Below are 24,696 nucleotides of genomic sequence, written 5' to 3'. Positions count from 1 at the left end.
AAGAGAGGACACATACAGTGGAGTGAGAAAAAGAGAGAACACAATAGAGTGAGAAGAACAGAGGACACATGAGGGTCTGTACTGTATATCCAGTGAAATAGATATACATAAATATATCTGTAAATATTGTTATGGTGTATGCGCTTGCGAGTGTGCTTGAGCTTGTATACTACACAGGCAAAAAAACAAATGCTCAAAATGTTACCTGAATAAAAATGCAAAAGTATTGGCATCAAAATATAGTAACAGTACCAGAGTGAAAGTGCAAAAAAAAAAAATCTTTCCTAAAAAAAAAATTCTTCGAAAATATGAGATCTACAATCTCACAACGTAGATCATCTAAATCTGCAAAGTAACTAGTAACTAAAGTTTTAAAATAATTGTAATTGAGTAAAAAGTACAACATTGCCTCTGAGATGTAGTGGAGTATAAAGTATTGAAAAATAGAAATACTCAAGTAAAGTAAAAGTACCTAAAATGTTACTTAAGTACAGTACTTGAGTAAATGTACTTAGTTACTTTCCACCACTGGTTGTACTCGTCGTTGATACAGAGAAAAACAAGTGTTTCTTTGTTCAGTGTTACCAGTTCACAGAAAGGTCATGAACATCCATTTTGGCACTGATGCAGGACAAAATAAACAACAACATTAAAAGGAAAAAGGCTGCACTAGTTCAGACAGATAATCCTTTTTTCATCCTGCAGGGTTAAAAAGGTCCTTCTGCACACCCACTTCAAGGAGAGGTGCGTAGGAGCGCCGGCAGCCAAAGCCAATGCATGAAAACGGGGGACTAAAACTGCAATGGGATTAAAACGTTTCGGTCGCACTGACCTTCATTAGAGATACCTGAGATCCCATTACATTTTGGTTGTATGAAGGACAGAGTGTGGGAGTCCTCCTTTTTTCATTCATCCTGCAGGGGGAATTTAATTTGCTTACATACCTGGATAGCAAGAGAACTTATATACCTGTATATATACTAATTCAGTTAATGCACTGATTTTAAGGTGCACATCTTGCTCTGTGTTATCCTGCAGCACAACATTTGCAATACAATTACTTGATGATATTAAATAAATTGCTACTGTATTAATTGAATATGGTTTTAGACACTTTGACCCTGGCATCAGCGGAGGAGAGGAGATGATGACCTTTTGAACTTTCTGAAATGGCCCTTATCTCCTTTTTGGCTTTGAGCGCACATTCCCTTATCTGTTAGGTCCCATAAAGGTTCAGATTTATGGAGGACCATTCTACTCTCCTCTTCTCTACTGACCCCCCACACTTCTCCCTCCTCTCACACTGAGATGGGACTGGATCATTAATCTTGTTATAATAAACAATGTCTTGCTAGGATTAAGCACAGCCGATTTGGGTATAGGCAAGAATACTTGGTCCTATAACAATAATTGTTTTCATTGGTTACATACAGTAGACGTTTATCATGTTCTGTTCATGTACTGTACATGCTCACCTAACCAATAATCAGAAAACATGAATAACTTTTTAAACTCTGTTATATTGTACTTTTGACTTCAGTACTATTTTGGCAAATAAACTGATGTTGCACTTTTGACCTTGTCTTTTGACCTTGTCCGTTGTTTTCAGTTTCGTTAAACCAATGTTTGAAACTGTGTTATTACGTTTTGTTTTAAAACCTTAGTTACTTTTCAAATAGGGTAGGCAAAATGAGCCTCGGCTTCAGCCTACACCTTTTCTGGCCACTAACATTGTAGACTGAACTGTATGTATTTATCTGTTATGTTAAATGGACCGAAATAAATACTAAATTAACTAACTAACCTTGTTGTATTTAACGTGGGTTAAATATCACACACCAACAGCAAAGCAGCATGCTATGCTAGGATACTCACTGAGTGTGAGTCACACAGGAATGCAGTCTCACAGGCACGCACCAGTGCATGTGAAACAACGCAGTGTTTGATGTGAGGGGGGGTGGTGCTGAAACAACAGTGAACGCCAGGTTGTAAATAACGGCAATTGCCAAAGTTTATTTATTATGGTGCACAGTCTCCCTGGTGCCCAGATTTCCCTAGCGCCAAATCTTCTCCCCCCAAAGTGCCCAGTTTTCCAGCGGGTGCTCACATTTCCCTAGTGCCCACTCTTCCTAGTGCCCAGTTTTCCCGGTGACCAGTCTTACCAGTGGCGCGGGAAGGGGGGGGCTATGGGGGATGCAGCCCCCCTGTTATTATTATTTTTTTAAATAATATATATATATTTTGGGAAGACCGCATGGCTAATTTGCATACGCGTAATATATTCACGAGGATATGCAAATGAGCCATGCGGTCTCTGGTCTCATAAGAATGAAAACAAACGCCAGCCATGGATCATAGCGGTCTGTTACGGTCATGGATGAACTTCAACCTGGTGTTTGCACTGTCTTTCTGCCTTTTTGTGTGGGGAAAAACACAGAAAAACCCCCAAAAAACGCAAAAAAATCGCGCGCCCGCGCGAGTCCCCCCCACGCACAGCCCCCCTAGGTATTAAGGACTTCCCGCACGCCTGAGTCTTACCATTTGGTACAAGATGGACAGTACATCAGATAGCAATCAGATAATAGATTATGAGGGCTCCATGGGCTTGTGTCATACATGCTAGTTGAAACTGGTTCTTATATCCTATATTAACAGTTACGATACGATACGATAATACGATACGATACGATAATACTTTATTGTCAGTTTGCACTGAAATTTGTCTTGCGACCCAAACAGCCATGTATGCAACATATAACAGTACACACATTTGACATGACACAAGAAAACAACAAAATACATACATAAAGACATGCAAAGTCCACCACTCAGCCTACCCCTGGCTTATAACTCCTGATTAAGCCTCAATGTCGTCTGATGGACAAAGGACCTCTTCAGTTTGACCTTATTGTATGTAGGAACACCGTATCTCCTTCCTGAAGGCAGCAACCTATATTCTCCATACAAAGCATGGCTAGTGTTTGAAGTGATATTCCTTGCCAACCTTATCATACTGTTATTATACGTAGATGTATAGAGCCTCTGAAGTGGTTGTCCAACAATCTTTGAACAAATGTTCACTTGCTGCAGCAGTTGTGATTTTAAAGCTACAGACAGACATCCATACCAGGTGGTACTACAGTACTGCAGAACACTCATAATAACAGAAGTGAAAAACAAAAGAAGAATCTGTCTACTAGCACCAAAAGATCTCAGACGGCGAAGGAAATAGACTCTTTGTTTTGTCTTCTTACCCACTGATTCAATCTGGTCTTTCCATGACAAAAGGTGGTCTATCACTACTCCTAGGTATGTATACGAACATACCTGGTTGATCTGTTCACTATGAATAGTAATGGGGGATCTGTGTATCTCTAGTGGAGCACCAAAAACAATCTCTTCTGTCTTTTTTGTTTTACACAAAAATGGCAAATGGAACTAAATGAAAGAAAACAAAAACATATCTATCAGGTGTGACCGTACCCTAAGTGCTCTTTTGCGTCTTGAGAGTGGAAACGTTTCCACAGAACTCACAAAACTTCTGGGGGTTTATAATCTTAACTATGGCTGCATCGCCAAAGATGTTTTTACATGTGCATATTCAGGAACTGACCCTAATGCATCAAATTATGTGTGAGGCGATATTAGGCCTGTATATTTTCAGTTGTCTGAATGATATACTACTGTATGTCCTTGAAAACCAAACCTGCACTCGTTGGTTAACCTGTCAAGAGACCTAGATTTACACTCCCCACCCCTGTGTGGAAGAGCGATTCATCCTCTTAATGAGCTTCGGCGAGGGAGATACAGCATCTGTGTTTGCTAAAGAATTTCCTCTCACTTGCATTCTGCCCTATCTTTCCTTCCTGACTCATGGGTTATGTAGATTAGAAGTTGTGAAGAACAGGCAAACTGTAGATAGATAGGCACCTCTGTGTGTGTGAAGAACAGGCAAACTGTAGATAGATAGGCACCTGTGTGTGTGTGTGTGAAGAACAGGCAAACTGTAGATAGATAGGCACCTGTGTGTGTGTGAAGAACAGGCAAACTGTAGATAGATAGGCATGTGTGTGTGTGTGTGTGTGTGTGTGTGTGTGTGTGTGTGTGTGTGTGTGTGTGTGTGTGTGTGTGTGTGTGTGCGTGTGCGTGTGCGTGTGTGTGTGTGTGTGTGTGTGTGTGTGTGTGTGTGTGTGTGTGTGTGTGTGTGTGAAGAACAGGCAAACTGTAGATAGATAGGCGTGTGTGTGTGTGTGTGTGTGTGTGTGTGTGTGTGTGTGTGTGTGTGTGTGTGTGTGTGTGTGTGTGTGTGTGTGTGTGTGTGTGTGTGTGTGTGTGTGTGTGTGTGTGTGTGTGTGGGAAGGGGAATGGTACGGAATTTACGACCTACAACCCTCCAACAAGCAGATGTATCTACCCCTTTCTGTCTATGTTGGCCTACCACTCGGGGACATCCTAAATAAGCAGTAAATACACACGTAATTATAATCATAATATCACAGGCGCCGAAGGCATGGAATAACCTAACAACTACTTTAACATTGCATCTAGAGGTTGGGTTCTTTTGGCCCTGACCTGCGCGCGCATACTGGTTCTTATCAGTGTGACGTTGTCTGGAAATGCGTCTATAGTGCAGCTTTAAGTATAAAATTAAAACACTTTAAAATCCTTAAGACCTGAGGCCGATTCTACAAATGCCTTCTAAATCAGTAGTTCTCACACTTTCAAAAAATTTCAAAAATGTAAAAAAATAGCAGATGTACAGCTAAAATCGAATATGACAGAGATACTTTCCCGGTTTTAATGGGTTAAAACCATAGATTAAAACATGTTTCCCCCTCTCTTTTTTCTCTTTAGTATTGGAGGACTCATCCTTGACAAAACCGTCTCAGATCCGAACTTGGCAGGAATCGTAGTTTATGCTCCAGTCATAAATGGTGAGCTGAGTTTTTTTCAAATCTTAATTAACTTTTCTTTAGTGTACATTTTGATGAACAGACAGACACACACACACACACACACACACACACACACACACACACACACACACACACACACACACACACACACACACACACACACACACACACACACACCTTTAACACCATCCTTCCAGCATACAAGATGATATCTCCACCTAAACCATCTTGGCACAAAATATTTATAGGCTGCACACAAAAAGGGGAGGAATTAGAGCTGTGACATGACACAACAATATTTGATTGATTGAATATTTTATTAGGCAAAAAATGTAAAACAGCACAGTTACATTTAAAATACTTTGTCTAACAGGTCCGTTCATAAAAGTCCTTGCGGACTTGTTTCCAATGAGGGCCTTGGTATTCAATTCATATACATATATAGTGGCACCACAGTTCGAATATCACAAAAAAAAAAAAAAAAAAAAAAAAGAGGGGGAAAAAGATATGTACAAGAACAGGGGGGGGGGGGTCTGCTGTCTAACGGGAAAATGGTACTACCTCCTCCTTTGGCCACCTGAAAGGTGATTTTTTAAGGCTCTTTTAAATGAGCCCAGCGAACTGCATTTTTTGAGGGATGGAGTTAGACTATTACAATCCTGGGTGGCAGTGCTGTAGAAGGAGAATTTGCCCATGTTTGTTTTATGGGTGGGTGGTACCAAATTGTTGTTAACGCTCCCTCTGGTATTGTGACTGTGGGTGTCGCTAACCTTTTGTAGGTATTTACTCAGATATGCGGGAATAGGGGGCATATCGGGCAAATTTGCATTTACAATTTTGAAGGCCAGTCCCATTTTTAGTTGTTTAACCCTGTCTTCCACCCTAGTAGTAGTAATGGGCACTTCGGTAGCTAAATGCTAAGCTAACAACATGCTAACATGCTAATTGTGTTAGCATCCGCCATTTTGTTTTTAGTGACGTCATCATTAGGGGGCGTGCCCAAGCATGCCCTAACATGTCTGAGACCCCCTGCTGTGTGGAGGGGGAGTGGAGGGGTGGGTTTGGCGCCCCCTGCTGGGGAGGGGATGAAGTAGGAGGGGGTTAATTCAATTACTGTGTCTATGTGTGTGTGTGTGTGTGTGTGTGTGTGTGTGTGTGTGTGTGTGTGTGTGTGTGTGTGTGTGTGTGTGTGTGTGTGTGTGTGTGTGTGTGTGTGTGTGTGTGTGTGTCATGCCGGGCGATGTGTGGACACGACTGAGACCCCATGCTGTCTGTGTATTCAGGTGAGAGGCCCAGAGATAAATTAAATTAGAAAAGACAAAGGCATTTTAGACAGATGCAAAATCCCTTTTAACTTTAATTAGGGCTGGCATGGGGTGGGCTTTTAATTACTGTGTCTGAGTGGGGGGTGTGTCCCAGACAGGATAACGTGTATTGAAAGGTGAAGGGAGTGGGGAGGGGGTGTAGGGGGATGTGGCTGGGTAACCTAGACAGTGATAATTGAATACACTCAAGAGATAGTGAGTTTCTGTTTTGTTTTATTCTTAAAGAATAAGAATTGTTATTCTTTGATCAAATGTTTGCGTGTAATTGACTGCTGCAATGTCACTTGAGATTAACAGGCTTCAAGTGGTTGTTTAAAAGGTAACTTTGATTGACTTAGGGAACATTATAGTCTTATTTCAGAAAAATCACTCTTTTATTCTTAAAGGGTATAATAACTTTAATACCTATAATGACTTTAGAACATATGCCGTAGCAGGGTTTTATTTTCTAACAGTATTCCTTACTCCCCTGTAGTTAAACTGGGGAACATGCAAAGGAATCAAGGTGCATTGAGAGTGTAACAGGCTGGCAAGTGGTTCTTTAGTCTAGTCTTTTCACAGACGGTTTGATTGAAATAAAAATCTTTTTTTTTTAAAGCAACGGTAGCTAAACCTTAATGTGACACAATACAACCCTAACAACATCACCATGTTAAACATTTATAACTTTTTTACTGCATACACAGCTTTAGAAAAACAAGTATTTAAAAATACCCCCAGTGCATGCTGGGTAATTATTTCAACCAATGGGAGGGGGCCCTAGTGACATAGATGGTTGAAAATGCCCCACTCACAGGGTGTTATTATACAGTGTAAACAAGTAGAATGCACCATTGACACAACCTATGTATTGTGTTTAAAACTGCATTTACTCGCTACTCTTTTAATTCCCTAAAGTACACAGTCCTTTAACAAAAAGGTTTGAACACTTTGAATGTGATTCTAAAAGATGTTAACACATCAGGATAGAGGATACATTGAAAGTCTAACAGGTTTGGTACCACTGTATAGTTTCTAGTCCTTTCACTGCAGGTTTTAAAAATGTATATATATAAATTAAATTTTAAAAGGCTAATGGTAGCTAAACCTTAATGTGACACAAAGACAACCCTTACAATATCACCATATTAAACATTTATAACTTTTTTTTTTTTACAAGTGGAGTGCAACTTGATATGATTAATGTAATGATAGGACTCAGGTTGCACTTTAAAAGGGAGACAGGCTGGCAACTGGCTCTAGTCTCTAACCTTTTCACTGACGGTTTGATTAAAATAAAAATCTTTTTTTTTTTTTTTTTTTTTTTTAAAGCAACGGTAGCTTAACCTTAATGTGACACAACACTGAACAACATCATACAAAAACATGTTCTAACTTAGTACTGCATATACAGCCATAGCATGCAAGTATTCAGAATTTACCGCAGTGCATGCTGGGTAATTATTTTTAACCAATAGCTGAGCTTTGATGTGGTTGATCCATCTTTGGAGATCTTACACAGTAACTGTTTCACTTTCATTTTGTTTTAAGACACTTTTTATGTCTTACTACTAAACAAAAGAGTAGATTAACTTACTGACCCCCAGCCAATATATATTTTCTAACTAACTTACTGCATCTTTTAAGATGTGACACAAGACAAACCCCTAACCACCTTACCACATAAGACATTTATATCTTTTTTATTGCAATAGCTTGTAGTAAGCATGTATTTAAAAGTTACCACAATGCATGCTGGGTATTTTTTTATTTTTTACTTCTTACTCACCGTCTCAGAGGATCATAGTGTCTCACTGTTTGTTAGTTTTTTTTTGCTTGCAGTATCATGTAGTATATATTTCTTCTCTCTGTGTATTACTTTTACCTAAAAAATGTATACATAAAGGTGCTAAGCTATCTATACAATGCTATATCTACATACTCAAACTCCATATTAACAAGAGTTTGGTGAAGAAACATATTTTCTGAAAATGAATTCAATGTTTTTGGCTGAAATTTTAGAAACCTTTTATAACATAATGTGTCACCCACTTTTATTCCGAGACAAAGGTGTGGTTATTCACATTGTATCTCTCAAAATGTCATCTTTAAAAACATTTCTCCACTTTCACACAATTCCCACATTTGTGGAATTATCACCATGTTAAACATTTATAAACTATTTACTACATGCATAGCTTTAGTAAGCCAGGATGTCAGGCCATAATGCAATGCATGCTGGGTAATTATTTTTTAACCAATGGGATGATCAGTAAACACTGAGTGCATTAGATCGTAGTTTCTCACCAGCCTGCCAGTGCCAGGTAACAAAGCCAGGAATCTGGTTACGATGGCTCCCCCTGCCAGGTAAGTATGACTTCCTCACGCTATTCGTGGAGGGAAGGGCCCCACACACGTACTAGTCACACTTACGGTTCATACAACACACGCTCAATCACACACTACTATGTTAACGTACACACATTTTATGAACTAGTTGATCAGCTATTTTAGAAACATTTTGAAAATAATGTGTCACCAATTCTATGAGATCATTCACAATAACGGTTTCACTGTCAGTTTTTGAAGACACTTTTTTACTTCTTACTTCTAAACAAAAGAGTAGATTAACTTACCGACCCCAACCAATATATATGTTCTAACTAACTTACTGCAGCTTTTAAGATGTTGCACAAGGCAACCTTAACCAACATCATACAAAAACATGTTCTAACTTGATACTGCATACATAGCTTTAGTAAGCCAGGATGTCAGGGCATCCTGCAATGCATGCTGGGAAATTATTTTTTAACCAATGGGAGGATCAGTAAAACACTGAGTACATTGGATCATGGTCTCCCGCATGCCTGCCAGGTAAGTATAACCTCCTCATGCTATTCGTGGAGGGAAGCACCCACCCTACGTACAAGTCATACTTACGGTTCATACAACACACGCTCAGCCACACACTACTATGTTAACGTACACACATTTTATGAAGCTAGGTGATGATAGCTGTTGAATGTTGGGATTGGAAGGAAATAGATTACAGATTGACTTGTATATGCATTGTTTTTGGATAGAATAGAAGTAGAATCAGCTATTTTATAGCATTATAGCATTAGGGGTCACCCATTTCTATATCAGGTTACTCACATTGTAACTCTCAAAATTTCATCTTCAAAACTTTTCCCACTCTCCACAGTTCCCACATTTGTGGAATTATCAACCACACACTACTATGTTAACTTACACACACGGCATGATATCTCCCAATAGGTCAAATATGTTGCATTAAATACAAGATTTTGTATTACTTATTGTAAGTCTCTGATTTTGACACTTTTCTGATCTTGTGCGATATCATGAACATGATCTCTCAAAACATCCATCAACGGATGCACTTACTGTATAACAAAAAACTAAATTCAGACCACATTGTCAGCATTCTCAAACTAATTTCATAAGTAGTACGTATATTTACATGTTTCCAAATAACTTTTCTTGAAACTAAGATCTGTATTACTTATTGTAAGTCACTGATTTTGTTGAATACTAAACCTTTTAAGATGTGACACAAGACAACCCTAACCAATAACACCATAATAAACTTTAGGTTTGATAAAGCTTAACGTTACACTAAACATCTCCTAATAAATATACATTTTCAAACTATCTTATTTACTGTATACGTGGCCTTAGAAAAAAACAATTATTTAGTGTCACCCCCAATGCATGATGGAATATTACTAGTTGTTAGAAATATTATCAAGCTGACTAAGCCTTATAACTAGGGTATGCATTAGAATTGTCCACTGTGTCAAAAATAAAATACAATACATTTTCCTCAATAGTGAAAGAAACTCCCGAGAAAATGAATGATTGGTGGAATATACCACAAAGCAATTATAGTGGACATGATATCATTGCTGTAAGTATATTAATGAACCAGCACATTTGGTTACTTTCAATCTTTTTTAATTATTGGAAAGTCATTTCTGTCAAATGACAGCATCCAAAATATTCATTTAATTCATTTTATTCTTTGTTTCAACTTTACTTATTTGTGGATCCCATGGTGGGCAGCTTGGCGATACAAAATCCCCAAGTGATACTTGGATCATGGCACTCACAATGCTTGTTGATTAGCTATGCTCGTTCCAATTTTGCTTGCTTGTTTATTTGTTTGCCTGTTTACCATGGAACTCTGCATCCATGCTGGTCAACTTTTTTTTTTATGGAATACTTTATTAACAGTATGCAGAGGCAAGCACAGGGAAGTACAGTTCAATACAAGGTCTGTTAAGAGGATTTTAAACCCAAGACAACCTATGACTTGTTTCCATTTGGGGTCCTTTGTATTCAACTCATAGAATAAAGACTGACCCCGACAGGATTTGACCACGCAACTTTCTGATCTGGAGTCAGACGCGCTACGGTTGTGTCACAGAGTCCTTATAAATTAAGTTTTACTCATCAACATAACATTTTCTTGCTATGTCATATCATGCTTTAATAGAAAAGTGAATACCGCTTCACCCAACATGGATAGTATTAGTAATGACAAATAGGCTAATAACACCATAGAAGAAAGAAAAAAAAAAACACCACTGTCTATTAAGCAAACTGAAATGAACAAAATGTTAACCCAAACATCAGAAAGACACACCACTGTCTATGATTCCTGGCTTTGGTTTCCCGGGGGAAGTCAGATTTAATTTTGTTAACGAATTTTTTTGCACAAGTCAAAATATGAATGTAGTGCTTAAAACTATTTTGTTTATTTAATGATTATTCACTTGAAGAATAACTTAAAGCTGCTCTAAGGGCGCGCTCCCACCGCACTTTAATTTTTTTAAATTCCCTAATAATATTACACAGTCTCACATTTCCTCCTTTAACAAGTGTTGAAAACTTTTGAAAACTATGCTATGAATGTTAACTCTTCCTTTTTAGGAATATAAGATTACAAATAAAATGTTTCAGGTTATTTTAAACTGTAGTACAGTTGTATGATGTAAATATGGGTTTGTGTGGGGACAAAGTTTTAGATTTAATAGGGTTAACACTTTGCACACATATTATCAGGCTCAAACTAAATTATGCCCCAAGTTGTAGCTTATAGTTAGTTTAACAGTACAACAGTAACAACTCTCACAGACCCTTATTATTCACTTTTTTACGTAATATATTGCTTAAGTATATACCTTTAGCAATATCTAGGGTGTTTTAAGTAACTTTTTATGCTTTATAATATCAGTTGTATTTTATCAAACTACTTTTGTGTGCATACCTGCACATGCTCAGGGAGTGATGATACACTCATTGGAAAAAAATATGTTATGCACGTTGTTGTTTTACTCTAATCCAATGTATTTGTAGATATTTTATCAAAAAAACATCTAGTGGTCAGTGGTGGCTTCTCTTAACATCTGTCTCTCTCAATCTCCTCTCTCTTCCCCCCTCTCTCTCCTCTCTCACCTTTCACACACACACACACACACACACACACACACACACACACACACACATAATCTCTCTCTCTCTCTCTCTCTCCTCTAGCACACACTATCTCTCACATAATTTCTCTCGTTTTCTCTCTAAACCTTAACAGCAAGTAGACCCTCTAATATGATATGGTCACTACATCATTCACCTAATACCGTTTTAATTATAAGCAGAGAACCATTACCAACCATTTAACAATTCTGTAGTTCTACAAAACCGAATTTCAAACTAATAATCTTGGTCAATGGGGGCTATACCATAAATTATGGTCATTCATAGTAAAAGTAAATACTGATACATTTTCAGATATACATACATTTACTACTCGTGAACCTAGTTTGAGAACATAGTTAGTGTGTCAGATTATACTTAGCTGAGTTGAATTGTAACCTTATAACCATACATCGAATGAAATAGAAATATGGGGTTATAATCAGGGTCTAACAATTGGACGCTAGACAAATATGTTTACATCTACAAAAGCTGTCCGGTTCTATTATTATTATAGCTAATATATAATACAACTATCTACATTTTCAGCAATGGCTTCTAACTGAAAAATGTACCACAATATGCAATCATACTGTACTATCTAGTAAACACATAGCCCTTTTTTCCATTTTGCTTCAGGCCTACATCAATTTGCTTGTGTTTCATGGGAATTTATGCTTGTTCATACGTACATCATTCTAGCCACAAAAAAAACTATTTTCAAAACTATTAAGAGTGTATGATATTGTTGTTTGTCAAGAAAAGTATGTACATGAACATACATTTTACGCATGTTACACATTGGGGCTTTAAAACAAAATAAAAATACTATTTTGGTAAAAATCTGTGTAATGGTCAAATATTGTAGTATGTAAGGCTAAAGCTGACATTAATTCACACTATCGATTCTTAACATTAACAAATATACTTACTATTGTGTATCATTAACGATATTTGATAGTTTATTAAACAGGGGTATAAGTCATAAACATTCAATTATGTATTTGAAGAAATACCTGTACATAGTTTAGTCAAAAACTGCTACTATAGTATATTTATTTCTTCTGAACACAAATCATATACTTTTGAGTAAATCTCAAACTTAACTATTTTCATCACGTGGCATGCTAATAAATTATGCATTAAAATACAAACACATATTATATTCACATTTCAAAGGAAAGATAACATTAAACAAGAAAGCACTATCTTTCGTTTCCCTTTGGGGTTCCGGTAAAAAAACGTGTTCTCCCATACTGGGGGGCCACCTGGGTGAAAACCAGGAATCCGGAGACCATATGGGATATGGGATAACTACCCCTTTATGTTAAAAACATAGATCTTCATACCTGTACACTCCAGATACCTCTTTATACAATATAACCAATAGCGCTTTTATCAGTAAGTTGATATTTTCTATGTTTACAAGTAAAAAGTGTCTTCTATAAATTATAGGCCTGACTAAAGCTGTATTATTTCTTATTATTATCTAAATGCTTCTTTAATATTAGTTTTTACTAAAACATTGGATGTTTACTCTTACATACCTCTACATACTAAGCAACAATAAAGAATCCTTTAACTATCGTTTGTTTAATAAACTATCAAATATCGTTAATGATACACAATAGTAAGTATATTTGTTAATGTTAAGAATCGATAGTGTGAATTAATGTCAGCTTTAGCCTTACATACTACAATATTTGACCATTACACAGATTTTTACCAAAATAGTATTTTTATTTTGTTTTAAAGCCCCAATGTGTAACATGCGTAAAATGTATGTTCATGTACATACTTTTCTTGACAAACAACAATATCATACACTCTTAATAGTTTTGAAAATAGTTTTTTTTTGTGGCTAGAATGATGTACGTATGAACAAGCATAAATTCCCATGAAACACAAGCAAATTGATGTAGGCCTGAAGCAAAATGGAAAAAAGGGCTATGTGTTTACTAGATAGTACAGTATGATTGCATATTGTGGTACATTTTTCAGTTAGAAGCCATTGCTGAAAATGTAGATAGTTGTATTATATATTAGCTATAATAATAATAGAACCGGACAGCTTTTGTAGATGTAAACATATTTGTCTAGCGTCCAATTGTTAGACCCTGATTATAACCCCATATTTCTATTTCATTCGATGTATGGTTATAAGGTTACAATTCAACTCAGCTAAGTATAATCTGACACACTAACTATGTTCTCAAACTAGGTTCACGAGTAGTAAATGTATGTATATCTGAAAATGTATCAGTATTTACTTTTACTATGAATGACCATAATTTATGGTATAGCCCCCATTGACCAAGATTATTAGTTTGAAATTCGGTTTTGTAGAACTACAGAATTGTTAAATGGTTGGTAATGGTTCTCTGCTTATAATTAAAACGGTATTAGGTGAATGATGTAGTGACCATATCATATTAGAGGGTCTACTTGCTGTTAAGGTTTAGAGAGAAAACGAGAGAAATTATGTGAGAGATAGTGTGTGCTAGAGGAGAGAGAGAGAGAGAGAGAGATTATGTGTGTGTGTGTGTGTGTGTGTGTGTGTGTGTGTGTGTGTGTGTGAAAGGTGAGAGAGGAGAGAGAGGGGGGAAGAGAGAGGAGATTGAGAGAGACAGATGTTAAGAGAAGCCACCACTGACCACTAGATGTTTTTTTGATAAAATATCTACAAATACATTGGATTAGAGTAAAACAACAACGTGCATAACATATTTTTTTCCAATGAGTGTATCATCACTCCCTGAGCATGTGCAGGTATGCACACAAAAGTAGTTTGATAAAATACAACTGATATTATAAAGCATAAAAAGTTACTTAAAACACCCTAGATATTGCTAAAGGTATATACTTAAGCAATATATTACGTAAAAAAGTGAATAATAAGGGTCTGTGAGAGTTGTTACTGTTGTACTGTTAAACTAACTATAAGCTACAACTTGGGGCATAATTTAGTTTGAGCCTGATAATATGTGTGCAAAGTGTTAACCCTATTAAATCTAAAACTTTGTCCCCACACAAACCCATATTTACATCATACAACTGTACTACAGTTTAAAATAACCTGAAACATTTTATTTGTAATCTTATATTCCTAAAAGGAAGAGTTAACATTCATAGCATAGTTTTCAAAAGTTTTCAACACTTGTTAAAGGAGGAAATGTGAGACTGTGTAATATTATTAGGGAATTTAAAAAAATTAAAGTGCGGTGGGAGCGCGCCCTTAGAGCAGCTTTAAGTTATTCTTCAAGTGAATAATCATTAAATAAACAAAATAGTTTTAAGCACTACATTCATATTTTGACTTGTGCAAAAAAATTCGTTAACAAAATTAAATCTGACTTCCCCCGGGAAACCAAAGCCAGGAATCATAGACAGTGGTGTGTCTTTCTGATGTTTGGGTTAACATTTTGTTCATTTCAGTTTGCTTAATAGACAGTGGTGTTTTTTTTTTTCTTTCTTCTATGGTGTTATTAGCCTATTTGTCATTACTAATACTATCCATGTTGGGTGAAGCGGTATTCACTTTTCTATTAAAGCATGATATGACATAGCAAGAAAATGTTATGTTGATGAGTAAAACTTAATTTATAAGGACTCTGTGACACAACCGTAGCGCGTCTGACTCCAGATCAGAAAGTTGCGTGGTCAAATCCTGTCGGGGTCAGTCTTTATTCTATGAGTTGAATACAAAGGACCCCAAATGGAAACAAGTCATAGGTTGTCTTGGGTTTAAAATCCTCTTAACAGACCTTGTATTGAACTGTACTTCCCTGTGCTTGCCTCTGCATACTGTTAATAAAGTATTCCATAAAAAAAAAAGTTGACCAGCATGGATGCAGAGTTCCATGGTAAACAGGCAAACAAATAAACAAGCAAGCAAAATTGGAACGAGCATAGCTAATCAACAAGCATTGTGAGTGCCATGATCCAAGTATCACTTGGGGATTTTGTATCGCCAAGCTGCCCACCATGGGATCCACAAATAAGTAAAGTTGAAACAAAGAATAAAATGAATTAAATGAATATTTTGGATGCTGTCATTTGACAGAAATGACTTTCCAATAATTAAAAAAGATTGAAAGTAACCAAATGTGCTGGTTCATTAATATACTTACAGCAATGATATCATGTCCACTATAATTGCTTTGTGGTATATTCCACCAATCATTCATTTTCTCGGGAGTTTCTTTCACTATTGAGGAAAATGTATTGTATTTTATTTTTGACACAGTGGACAATTCTAATGCATACCCTAGTTATAAGGCTTAGTCAGCTTGATAATATTTCTAACAACTAGTAATATTCCATCATGCATTGGGGGTGACACTAAATAATTGTTTTTTTCTAAGGCCACGTATACAGTAAATAAGATAGTTTGAAAATGTATATTTATTAGGAGATGTTTAGTGTAACGTTAAGCTTTATCAAACCTAAAGTTTATTATGGTGTTATTGGTTAGGGTTGTCTTGTGTCACATCTTAAAAGGTTTAGTATTCAACAAAATCAGTGACTTACAATAAGTAATACAGATCTTAGTTTCAAGAAAAGTTATTTGGAAACATGTAAATATACGTACTACTTATGAAATTAGTTTGAGAATGCTGACAATGTGGTCTGAATTTAGTTTTTTGTTATACAGTAAGTGCATCCGTTGATGGATGTTTTGAGAGATCATGTTCATGATATCGCACAAGATCAGAAAAGTGTCAAAATCAGAGACTTACAATAAGTAATACAAAATCTTGTATTTAATGCAACATATTTGACCTATTGGGAGATATCATGCCGTGTGTGTAAGTTAACATAGTAGTGTGTGGTTGATAATTCCACAAATGTGGGAACTGTGGAGAGTGGGAAAAGTTTTGAAGATGAAATTTTGAGAGTTACAATGTGAGTAACCTGATATAGAAATGGGTGACCCCTAATGCTATAATGCTATAAAATAGCTGATTCTACTTCTATTCTATCCAAAAACAATGCATATACAAGTCAATCTGTAATCTATTTCCTTCCAATCCCAACATTCAACAGCTATCATCACCTAGCTTCATAAAATGTGTGTACGTTAACATAGTAGTGTGTGGCTGAGCGTGTGTTGTATGAACCGTAAGTATGACTTGTACGTAGGGTGGGTGCTTCCCTCCACGAATAGCATGAGGAGGTTATACTTACCTGGCAGGCATGCGGGAGACCATGATCCAATGTACTCAGTGTTTTACTGATCCTCCCATTGGTTAAAAAATAATTTCCCAGCATGCATTGCAGGATGCCCTGACATCCTGGCTTACTAAAGCTATGTATGCAGTATCAAGTTAGAACATGTTTTTGTATGATGTTGGTTAAGGTTGCCTTGTGCAACATCTTAAAAGCTGCAGTAAGTTAGTTAGAACATATATATTGGTTGGGGTCGGTAAGTTAATCTACTCTTTTGTTTAGAAGTAAGAAGTAAAAAAGTGTCTTCAAAAACTGACAGTGAAACCGTTATTGTGAATGATCTCATAGAATTGGTGACACATTATTTTCAAAATGTTTCTAAAATAGCTGATCAACTAGTTCATAAAATGTGTGTACGTTAACATAGTAGTGTGTGATTGAGCGTGTGTTGTATGAACCGTAAGTGTGACTAGTACGTGTGTGGGGCCCTTCCCTCCACGAATAGCGTGAGGAAGTCATACTTACCTGGCAGGGGGAGCCATCGTAACCAGATTCCTGGCTTTGTTACCTGGCACTGGCAGGCTGGTGAGAAACTACGATCTAATGCACTCAGTGTTTACTGATCATCCCATTGGTTAAAAAATAATTACCCAGCATGCATTGCATTATGGCCTGACATCCTGGCTTACTAAAGCTATGCATGTAGTAAATAGTTTATAAATGTTTAACATGGTGATAATTCCACAAATGTGGGAATTGTGTGAAAGTGGAGAAATGTTTTTAAAGATGACATTTTGAGAGATACAATGTGAATAACCACACCTTTGTCTCGGAATAAAAGTGGGTGACACATTATGTTATAAAAGGTTTCTAAAATTTCAGCCAAAAACATTGAATTCATTTTCAGAAAATATGTTTCTTCACCAAACTCTTGTTAATATGGAGTTTGAGTATGTAGATATAGCATTGTATAGATAGCTTAGCACCTTTATGTATACATTTTTTAGGTAAAAGTAATACACAGAGAGAAGAAATATATACTACATGATACTGCAAGCAAAAAAAAACTAACAAACAGTGAGACACTATGATCCTCTGAGACGGTGAGTAAGAAGTAAAAAATAAAAAAATACCCAGCATGCATTGTGGTAACTTTTAAATACATGCTTACTACAAGCTATTGCAATAAAAAAGATATAAATGTCTTATGTGGTAAGGTGGTTAGGGGTTTGTCTTGTGTCACATCTTAAAAGATGCAGTAAGTTAGTTAGAAAATATATATTGGCTGGGGGTCAGTAAGTTAATCTACTCTTTTGTTTAGTAGTAAGACATAAAAAGTGTCTTAAAACAAAATGAAAGTGAAACAGTTACTGTGTAAGATCTCCAAAGATGGATCAACCACATCAAAGCTCAGCTATTGGTTAAAAATAATTACCCAGCATGCACTGCGGTAAATTCTGAATACTTGCATGCTATGGCTGTATATGCAGTACTAAGTTAGAACATGTTTTTGTATGATGTTGTTCAGTGTTGTGTCACATTAAGGTTAAGCTACCGTTGCTTTAAAAAAAAAAAAAAAAAAAAAAAAGATTTTTATTTTAATCAAACCGTCAGTGAAAAGGTTAGAGACTAGAGCCAGTTGCCAGCCTGTCTCCCTTTTAAAGTGCAACCTGAGTCCTATCATTACATTAATCATATCAAGTTGCACTCCACTTGTAAAAAAAAAAAAGTTATAAATGTTTAATATGGTGATATTGTAAGGGTTGTCTTTGTGTCACATTAAGGTTTAGCTACCATTAGCCTTTTAAAATTTAATTTATATATATACATTTTTAAAACCTGCAGTGAAAGGACTAGAAACTATACAGTGGTACCAAACCTGTTAGACTTTCAATGTATCCTCTATCCTGATGTGTTAACATCTTTTAGAATCACATTCAAAGTGTTCAAACCTTTTTGTTAAAGGACTGTGTACTTTAGGGAATTAAAAGAGTAGCGAGTAAATGCAGTTTTAAACACAATACATAGGTTGTGTCAATGGTGCATTCTACTTGTTTACACTGTATAATAACACCCTGTGAGTGGGGCATTTTCAACCATCTATGTCACTAGGGCCCCCTCCCATTGGTTGAAATAATTACCCAGCATGCACTGGGGGTATTTTTAAATACTTGTTTTTCTAAAGCTGTGTATGCAGTAAAAAAGTTATAAATGTTTAACATGGTGATGTTGTTAGGGTTGTATTGTGTCACATTAAGGTTTAGCTACCGTTGCTTTAAAAAAAAAAGATTTTTATTTCAATCAAACCGTCTGTGAAAAGACTAGACTAAAGAACCACTTGCCAGCCTGTTACACTCTCAATGCACCTTGATTCCTTTGCATGTTCCCCAGTTTAACTACAGGGGAGTAAGGAATACTGTTAGAAAATAAAACCCTGCTACGGCATATGTTCTAAAGTCATTATAGGTATTAAAGTTATTATACCCTTTAAGAATAAAAGAGTGATTTTTCTGAAATAAGACTATAATGTTCCCTAAGTCAATCAAAGTTACCTTTTAAACAACCACTTGAAGCCTGTTAATCTCAAGTGACATTGCAGCAGTCAATTACACGCAAACATTTGATCAAAGAATAACAATTCTTATTCTTTAAGAATAAAACAAAACAGAAACTCACTATCTCTTGAGTGTATTCAATTATCACTGTCTAGGTTACCCAGCCACATCCCCCTACACCCCCTCCCCACTCCCTTCACCTTTCAATACACGTTATCCTGTCTGGGACACACCCCCCACTCAGACACAGTAATTAAAAGCCCACCCCATGCCAGCCCTAATTAAAGTTAAAAGGGATTTTGCATCTGTCTAAAATGCCTTTGTCTTTTCTAATTTAATTTATCTCTGGGCCTCTCACCTGAATACACAGACAGCATGGGGTCTCAGTCGTGTCCACACATCGCCCGGCATGACACACACACACACACACACACACACACACACACACACACACACACACACACACACACACACACACACACACACACACACACACACACACACACACACACACATAGACACAGTAATTGAATTAACCCCCTCCTACTTCATCCCCTCCCCAGCAGGGGGCGCCAAACCCACCCCTCCACTCCCCCTCCACACAGCAGGGGGTCTCAGACATGTTAGGGCATGCTTGGGCACGCCCCCTAATGATGACGTCACTAAAAACAAAATGGCGGATGCTAACACAATTAGCATGTTAGCATGTTGTTAGCTTAGCATTTAGCTACCGAAGTGCCCATTACTACTACTCACCCTGAGCCAGCCTAGGCTGGCAAAATGGGTGGGAGAAAGGTGGGTCATGGGCCCCAATCCGAGGAGTAGCCGAATCAGTTTGTTTTGGGAGGTTTGATGCTTAGTCTTCAGTGACACTGAGGTGTTGGAGTACCAGGAGGTGCAAGCATAGTCAAAAAGTGGTTGAATCAGGGCCCCAGAGAGGGTCCTGAGGGCCTGAGGGTTGACAAAAGAGGAAACTCAGCCCATAAATTTGGTTCTCTGGTTAACTCTTTTGACCACCTTTGTAGCCATGCTTTCACCTGTCAGGTATTTGTCAAGAATACAACCCAAATAGGTAATCTCTTCTTTGCTAGAGATAATTGTGCCATCGACTTTGACCTTGAAATCATTTACATCCATCTGTCTGAGGGAATGTTTGGTCCCAAAGAGAATGGATTCAGTTTTTCCAAGATGTAGTGACAGTTTGTTATCGGTAAGCCAAGTACGGATTTTTGAGAGTTCGGAGCTGAGCGCCTCCTCAACTTGCAACTTGTCCTCTCCCGAGTGCCGAGTCATCAGCGAACAGGAACAATTTGCAGTTACAGGCAGCATTCATGTCGTTAATGTATAGAAGAAACAGTAACGGCCCTAGAATGCTACCCTGAGGAACCCCACAGCTCACCGGGAGGGATGAGGACATGGTTCCGTTGATGTCAACCACTTGTTCTCTTCCCTCCAGGTAAGATCTCATCCAGTTTAGTGATGTGCAGTCAAAACCAATTGTGCTCAAAACCATTGTGCTCTCTTTCGTAGAGCACAATGGTCTGATTGTTACAGTCCTTTGATAATGCAGCCTGATCAAAGGCCTTTTCTGCTGATTCAATCTAAAGTTCTTGAATACAGTATATAGCTTGATCAATGGGTTTTTTCACTTGATTAAATCTGCCTGTTGGTAAAACTGAGATAGACAAATAGCAGGATGTTGAAATAACAACGTCCTATAATTAACTTGAGTAATTGAATCATTATTTTGATATTTATCATTTCTCTCACAGTCAACTTTGATTATACTGATCCAGTCATGGCTAATATAGTTTTAAATTTTTTATTTTATTTAGTTTTGGCATTTGTTTTCCATTTCAGTTTCAATTAGATTAGTTTCTAAAGTGGGTTTGCTAGTTTAGTTTATTTTTTGAGTTTTAGTTTAGTTTTTATTAGCTTTAGAGTTTAGTTTTGTAATATGGATCAGTCAGGGGCAAGATTCAACAACAAAAATATCTAAAACAGATGATCTACATTCTACAAGCTCACAATGTGTCACTCACAATGCAACGTGCTGTAGCTAGATAGTGACCTTTTTTCTACGCTTATAGTTTGTAAACACAAAACACAGTTTCAGTTATATATATATTTTTTAAAAGCCTCGTTTTTATTTTGATTTCAGTTAACTAAAATGTTTTTTTTTCAATATAGTTTTTGTATTTTGGTCGGTTTTAGTTAACTTTAATAATCCTGATACCAGTGAGTCTGTAATTTTTTTTTACCGTAGGTTATAATTCAGGCTCTGGCTTGTCAATGGTCATGTGGTTGTTAATGGCTGGTTAACAGTCCATATATAACAGTCCAGATATGTTTCCCTTGCCCTAATGCACTGGTTCTCAAAGTGGGGTCTGGAGAGGCCTTCAGGGGGTTCCAGGGGGTCCCCAGCTAAATGAGAAACAGTTCAAACGACCTATTTTATATTTCGACTATTGAAAAAACTATTGCAAGCTCACAACGTGAATGTGTAGCACTGCGACACGTTCTGAGCTTGTGAGCTTGCTATTGTGAGCTTGTTAGCTTGCCATTTTCTTCAAACAACTTGAGAAATATTGACAAATCTTCTCTTATGAGGGTCCCTGGCACAACGTGGTACATGTTCTTGACATGAACATGTTTGAGAACCACGGACCCAAAGGGTGTGCTGTTTCAGTGTGATGCCTGGACCAGAGGGCCTGGACCAGCGGATATCTTCTGTATGTGGACATCTGTGTACTTCTTATGTTTCCAGAAGAGGGAGAGAAGGTCCATAGAGGCTGTCCTTGTTGTGTTCTCTCGTAGATAAACTCTGTGACAAAGAGACACTGGCTGCCTGCTCGTGCTGTACTGGTTCATCGTTCTCTCATGTGACATGTGCACCACATCATATTACCCACTTTCAACCTTCCGGTCCCTATTTTTGTCTCCGCCAGGCCGTAAGGCATGGCGAGAGAGTATGTTTTGCACCCCGTCCGTCCGTCCGTCCGTCCGTCCGTCCGTCCGTCCGTCCGTCCGTCCGTCCGTCCGTCCGTCTGTCCGTCCGTCCGTCCGTCCGTCCGTCCGTCCGTCTGTGGACAGCTAATCTCTGGCACCGTTGGCTTGATCGCAGTGAAACTGTGCACACGCACTCCCTGGATGCCAATTCAGAACCTCTGCCCCAAATGTTTCATATGGGCCTGTTATAGCGCCACCAGGAGACCACTTTTTGCAAAACAATTTTTTTGACAGTACTCCTACATATTTTGTCCAAACGTCACGCGAATCGGTACACAGTATCTCTATAGTCATTAAACAAAACAGGTTTTTCAGATTTTTCTGATTCCATCATGATTGGCTAAAAATGGCTTCCAAAGATTGCAGGATTGGTCAGTTTTGAACAAAATGCCTCAAATCGTGAACACAGCATGCAATATCTGTTTTGCACGCACATTCTCACTGGGCAGAGGAAGAAATGCCACTTGAAAATGTTCAAATCAGCCTCATGGTGGCGCTATAACAGGCCGATTCGTGGTTTTACCTAAAACTGCACCGATCTGTGTAAAATTTTGTATGTGCACTCCCTAGAGGCCAAGGAAAAACCTTTGCCCTGCATTTTTCACATCAGCCTTTTATAGCGCCACCAGGAGGCCGACTTATATAAAACACATTTTTTGCTATTACTCCTTCAGATTTTGTGTGATCATGACGGATTTCTCATATTCCATCCTGATTGGGTACGATTGACATCTAGAGTTTGCAGGAGTGGCCCGTTTTGAACAAAATGTTGCAAATCATGAACGCAGCGTCCGATTGCATGCACATTTGCACTACGTTGTATATACGGTGTATATGCCACCAACATTGCCCTATTATAGCGCCACCAGGAGGGAGATTTTTGCAAAACAATTTTTTTAAATTACTCCTACAAATCTTGTCCAAACATCACAAATCAGTACAAATGATCTCTTTAGTTAAGTGATCAAGACGGCTCCGTCCCATCCGCCTGATTTTTCACATTCCAGCCTGATTGGCGAATTCCGAACATTGCTGGCCCACACTACCTGACCTGGCGGAGACCTGTGCTCCGAGGAGCACTTTTTCTAGTTGTGCATGGCTCTCCTCAGGTGGTTCAAGAGTAGCAGTAATGACTTCCTGCAGGGCATTCCACACTGACAATGAGTCATTAGCAGCTCAGATTTCTTTCTCTGGTGCTGTGTTTACCAAACATAGGGTCGCAACCCATTTTGGGGGGAGGGGAAGTTGGGAGGTACATCCATTCCATTCCATTTGACACCACAGATACATTCCCATCATATTGATTGATTGGGATTCAAAATAACTCTGTTTACCAAGGTATCTGTAACAACTCAAAGGACAATTTGTCAAGCTCCAGTAAACCTTTATTTTTAGTGTCACACCAAAATGTCAAAATGACATGACATGCCTTAAAATTGGGCCATTATCTGCTGAAGGAAATCTTGACAGGAACTCTCAGAGGCCTTCTTCCTTTCTCGAGAGGAAATTGCCTCCTTTTCCGCGGTTATGTTGCCCGTGTGGTCAATTACCTTGGTCTGTAATCTCTGGGCCCAGGAATAACTTGGAGTCTTAAGTAACTTGGATTTTGCAAAGCAGGTTTATTGCAATTGTTAGTCAAATACAAATGATGGTTACAATTTACAATTTCAGCATTTAGCAAATGCTCTTCATCCAGAGCGACCTACAGTAAACAAGGTAAACACATACATACATCAAATGCAGAGAGACATTGTAGTGCCTCGATAATCTAGTATCATAGGTAAACCAGTCTAATTTCTGAACACCAAGTTCTAGCATACAGTTTTTATAAATATCTTACTTACTTACTTATGCTCTTCGCCCCCTATCTGGCATAAGGTATCGATAATGTTCCTCCACTTATCACGGTCTTTGGCAACCAGTTGTGCCTAGCCCCATGAGAGACCCATCTCCAGCAGCTCAGCCTTGACAGTTCTGCACCAGATGATCTTAGGTTGGCCTCGTTTCCTTTTCCCCGGTGGTGTCCATCCTTTTCCCTGGTGTCCACAGCTCTGGGGGCATTCGAGTTTAACTTCTATGATCATGTCTCTCGGCAGCCATACAGTCTTCATGTAGAGTTCCTTGTTTATAAATGTATAAATATGTGCTTCATCAATATACCTATATCCTGTCCATCGTTCTCACCACTCCCTGGAGGGTCATTAACCACTTAAACCCTCTATTCTTAGTAAAACGGACTTGAGT

General features: G+C 37.8%; 1 protein-coding gene across 1 annotated transcript in view; it reads left to right on the top strand.

Moving 5' to 3' along the window:
• slc41a2a (solute carrier family 41 member 2a) overlaps positions 1–24,696 on the top strand; it is a gene marked incomplete at its 5' end in the record, with an annotated part of 56,300 nt that overhangs the window by 15,384 nt on the left and 16,220 nt on the right. Inside the window, one exon of the mRNA XM_080436950.1 lies at positions 4,855–4,934. Coding sequence (XP_080293076.1) covers positions 4,855–4,934 — 80 coding nt within the window. The remainder of the gene's footprint in view (positions 1–4,854; positions 4,935–24,696) is intronic.

The sequence above is a fragment of the Gymnoscopelus braueri genome (genome assembly GCF_963280865.1).
Source record: "Gymnoscopelus braueri genome assembly, chromosome: 9".
Classification (NCBI taxonomy): Eukaryota; Metazoa; Chordata; class Actinopteri; order Myctophiformes; family Myctophidae; genus Gymnoscopelus; species Gymnoscopelus braueri.
The sequence above is the reverse complement of the archived record's forward strand: the minus strand, read 5'-3'. Positions and strand labels throughout refer to the sequence as shown.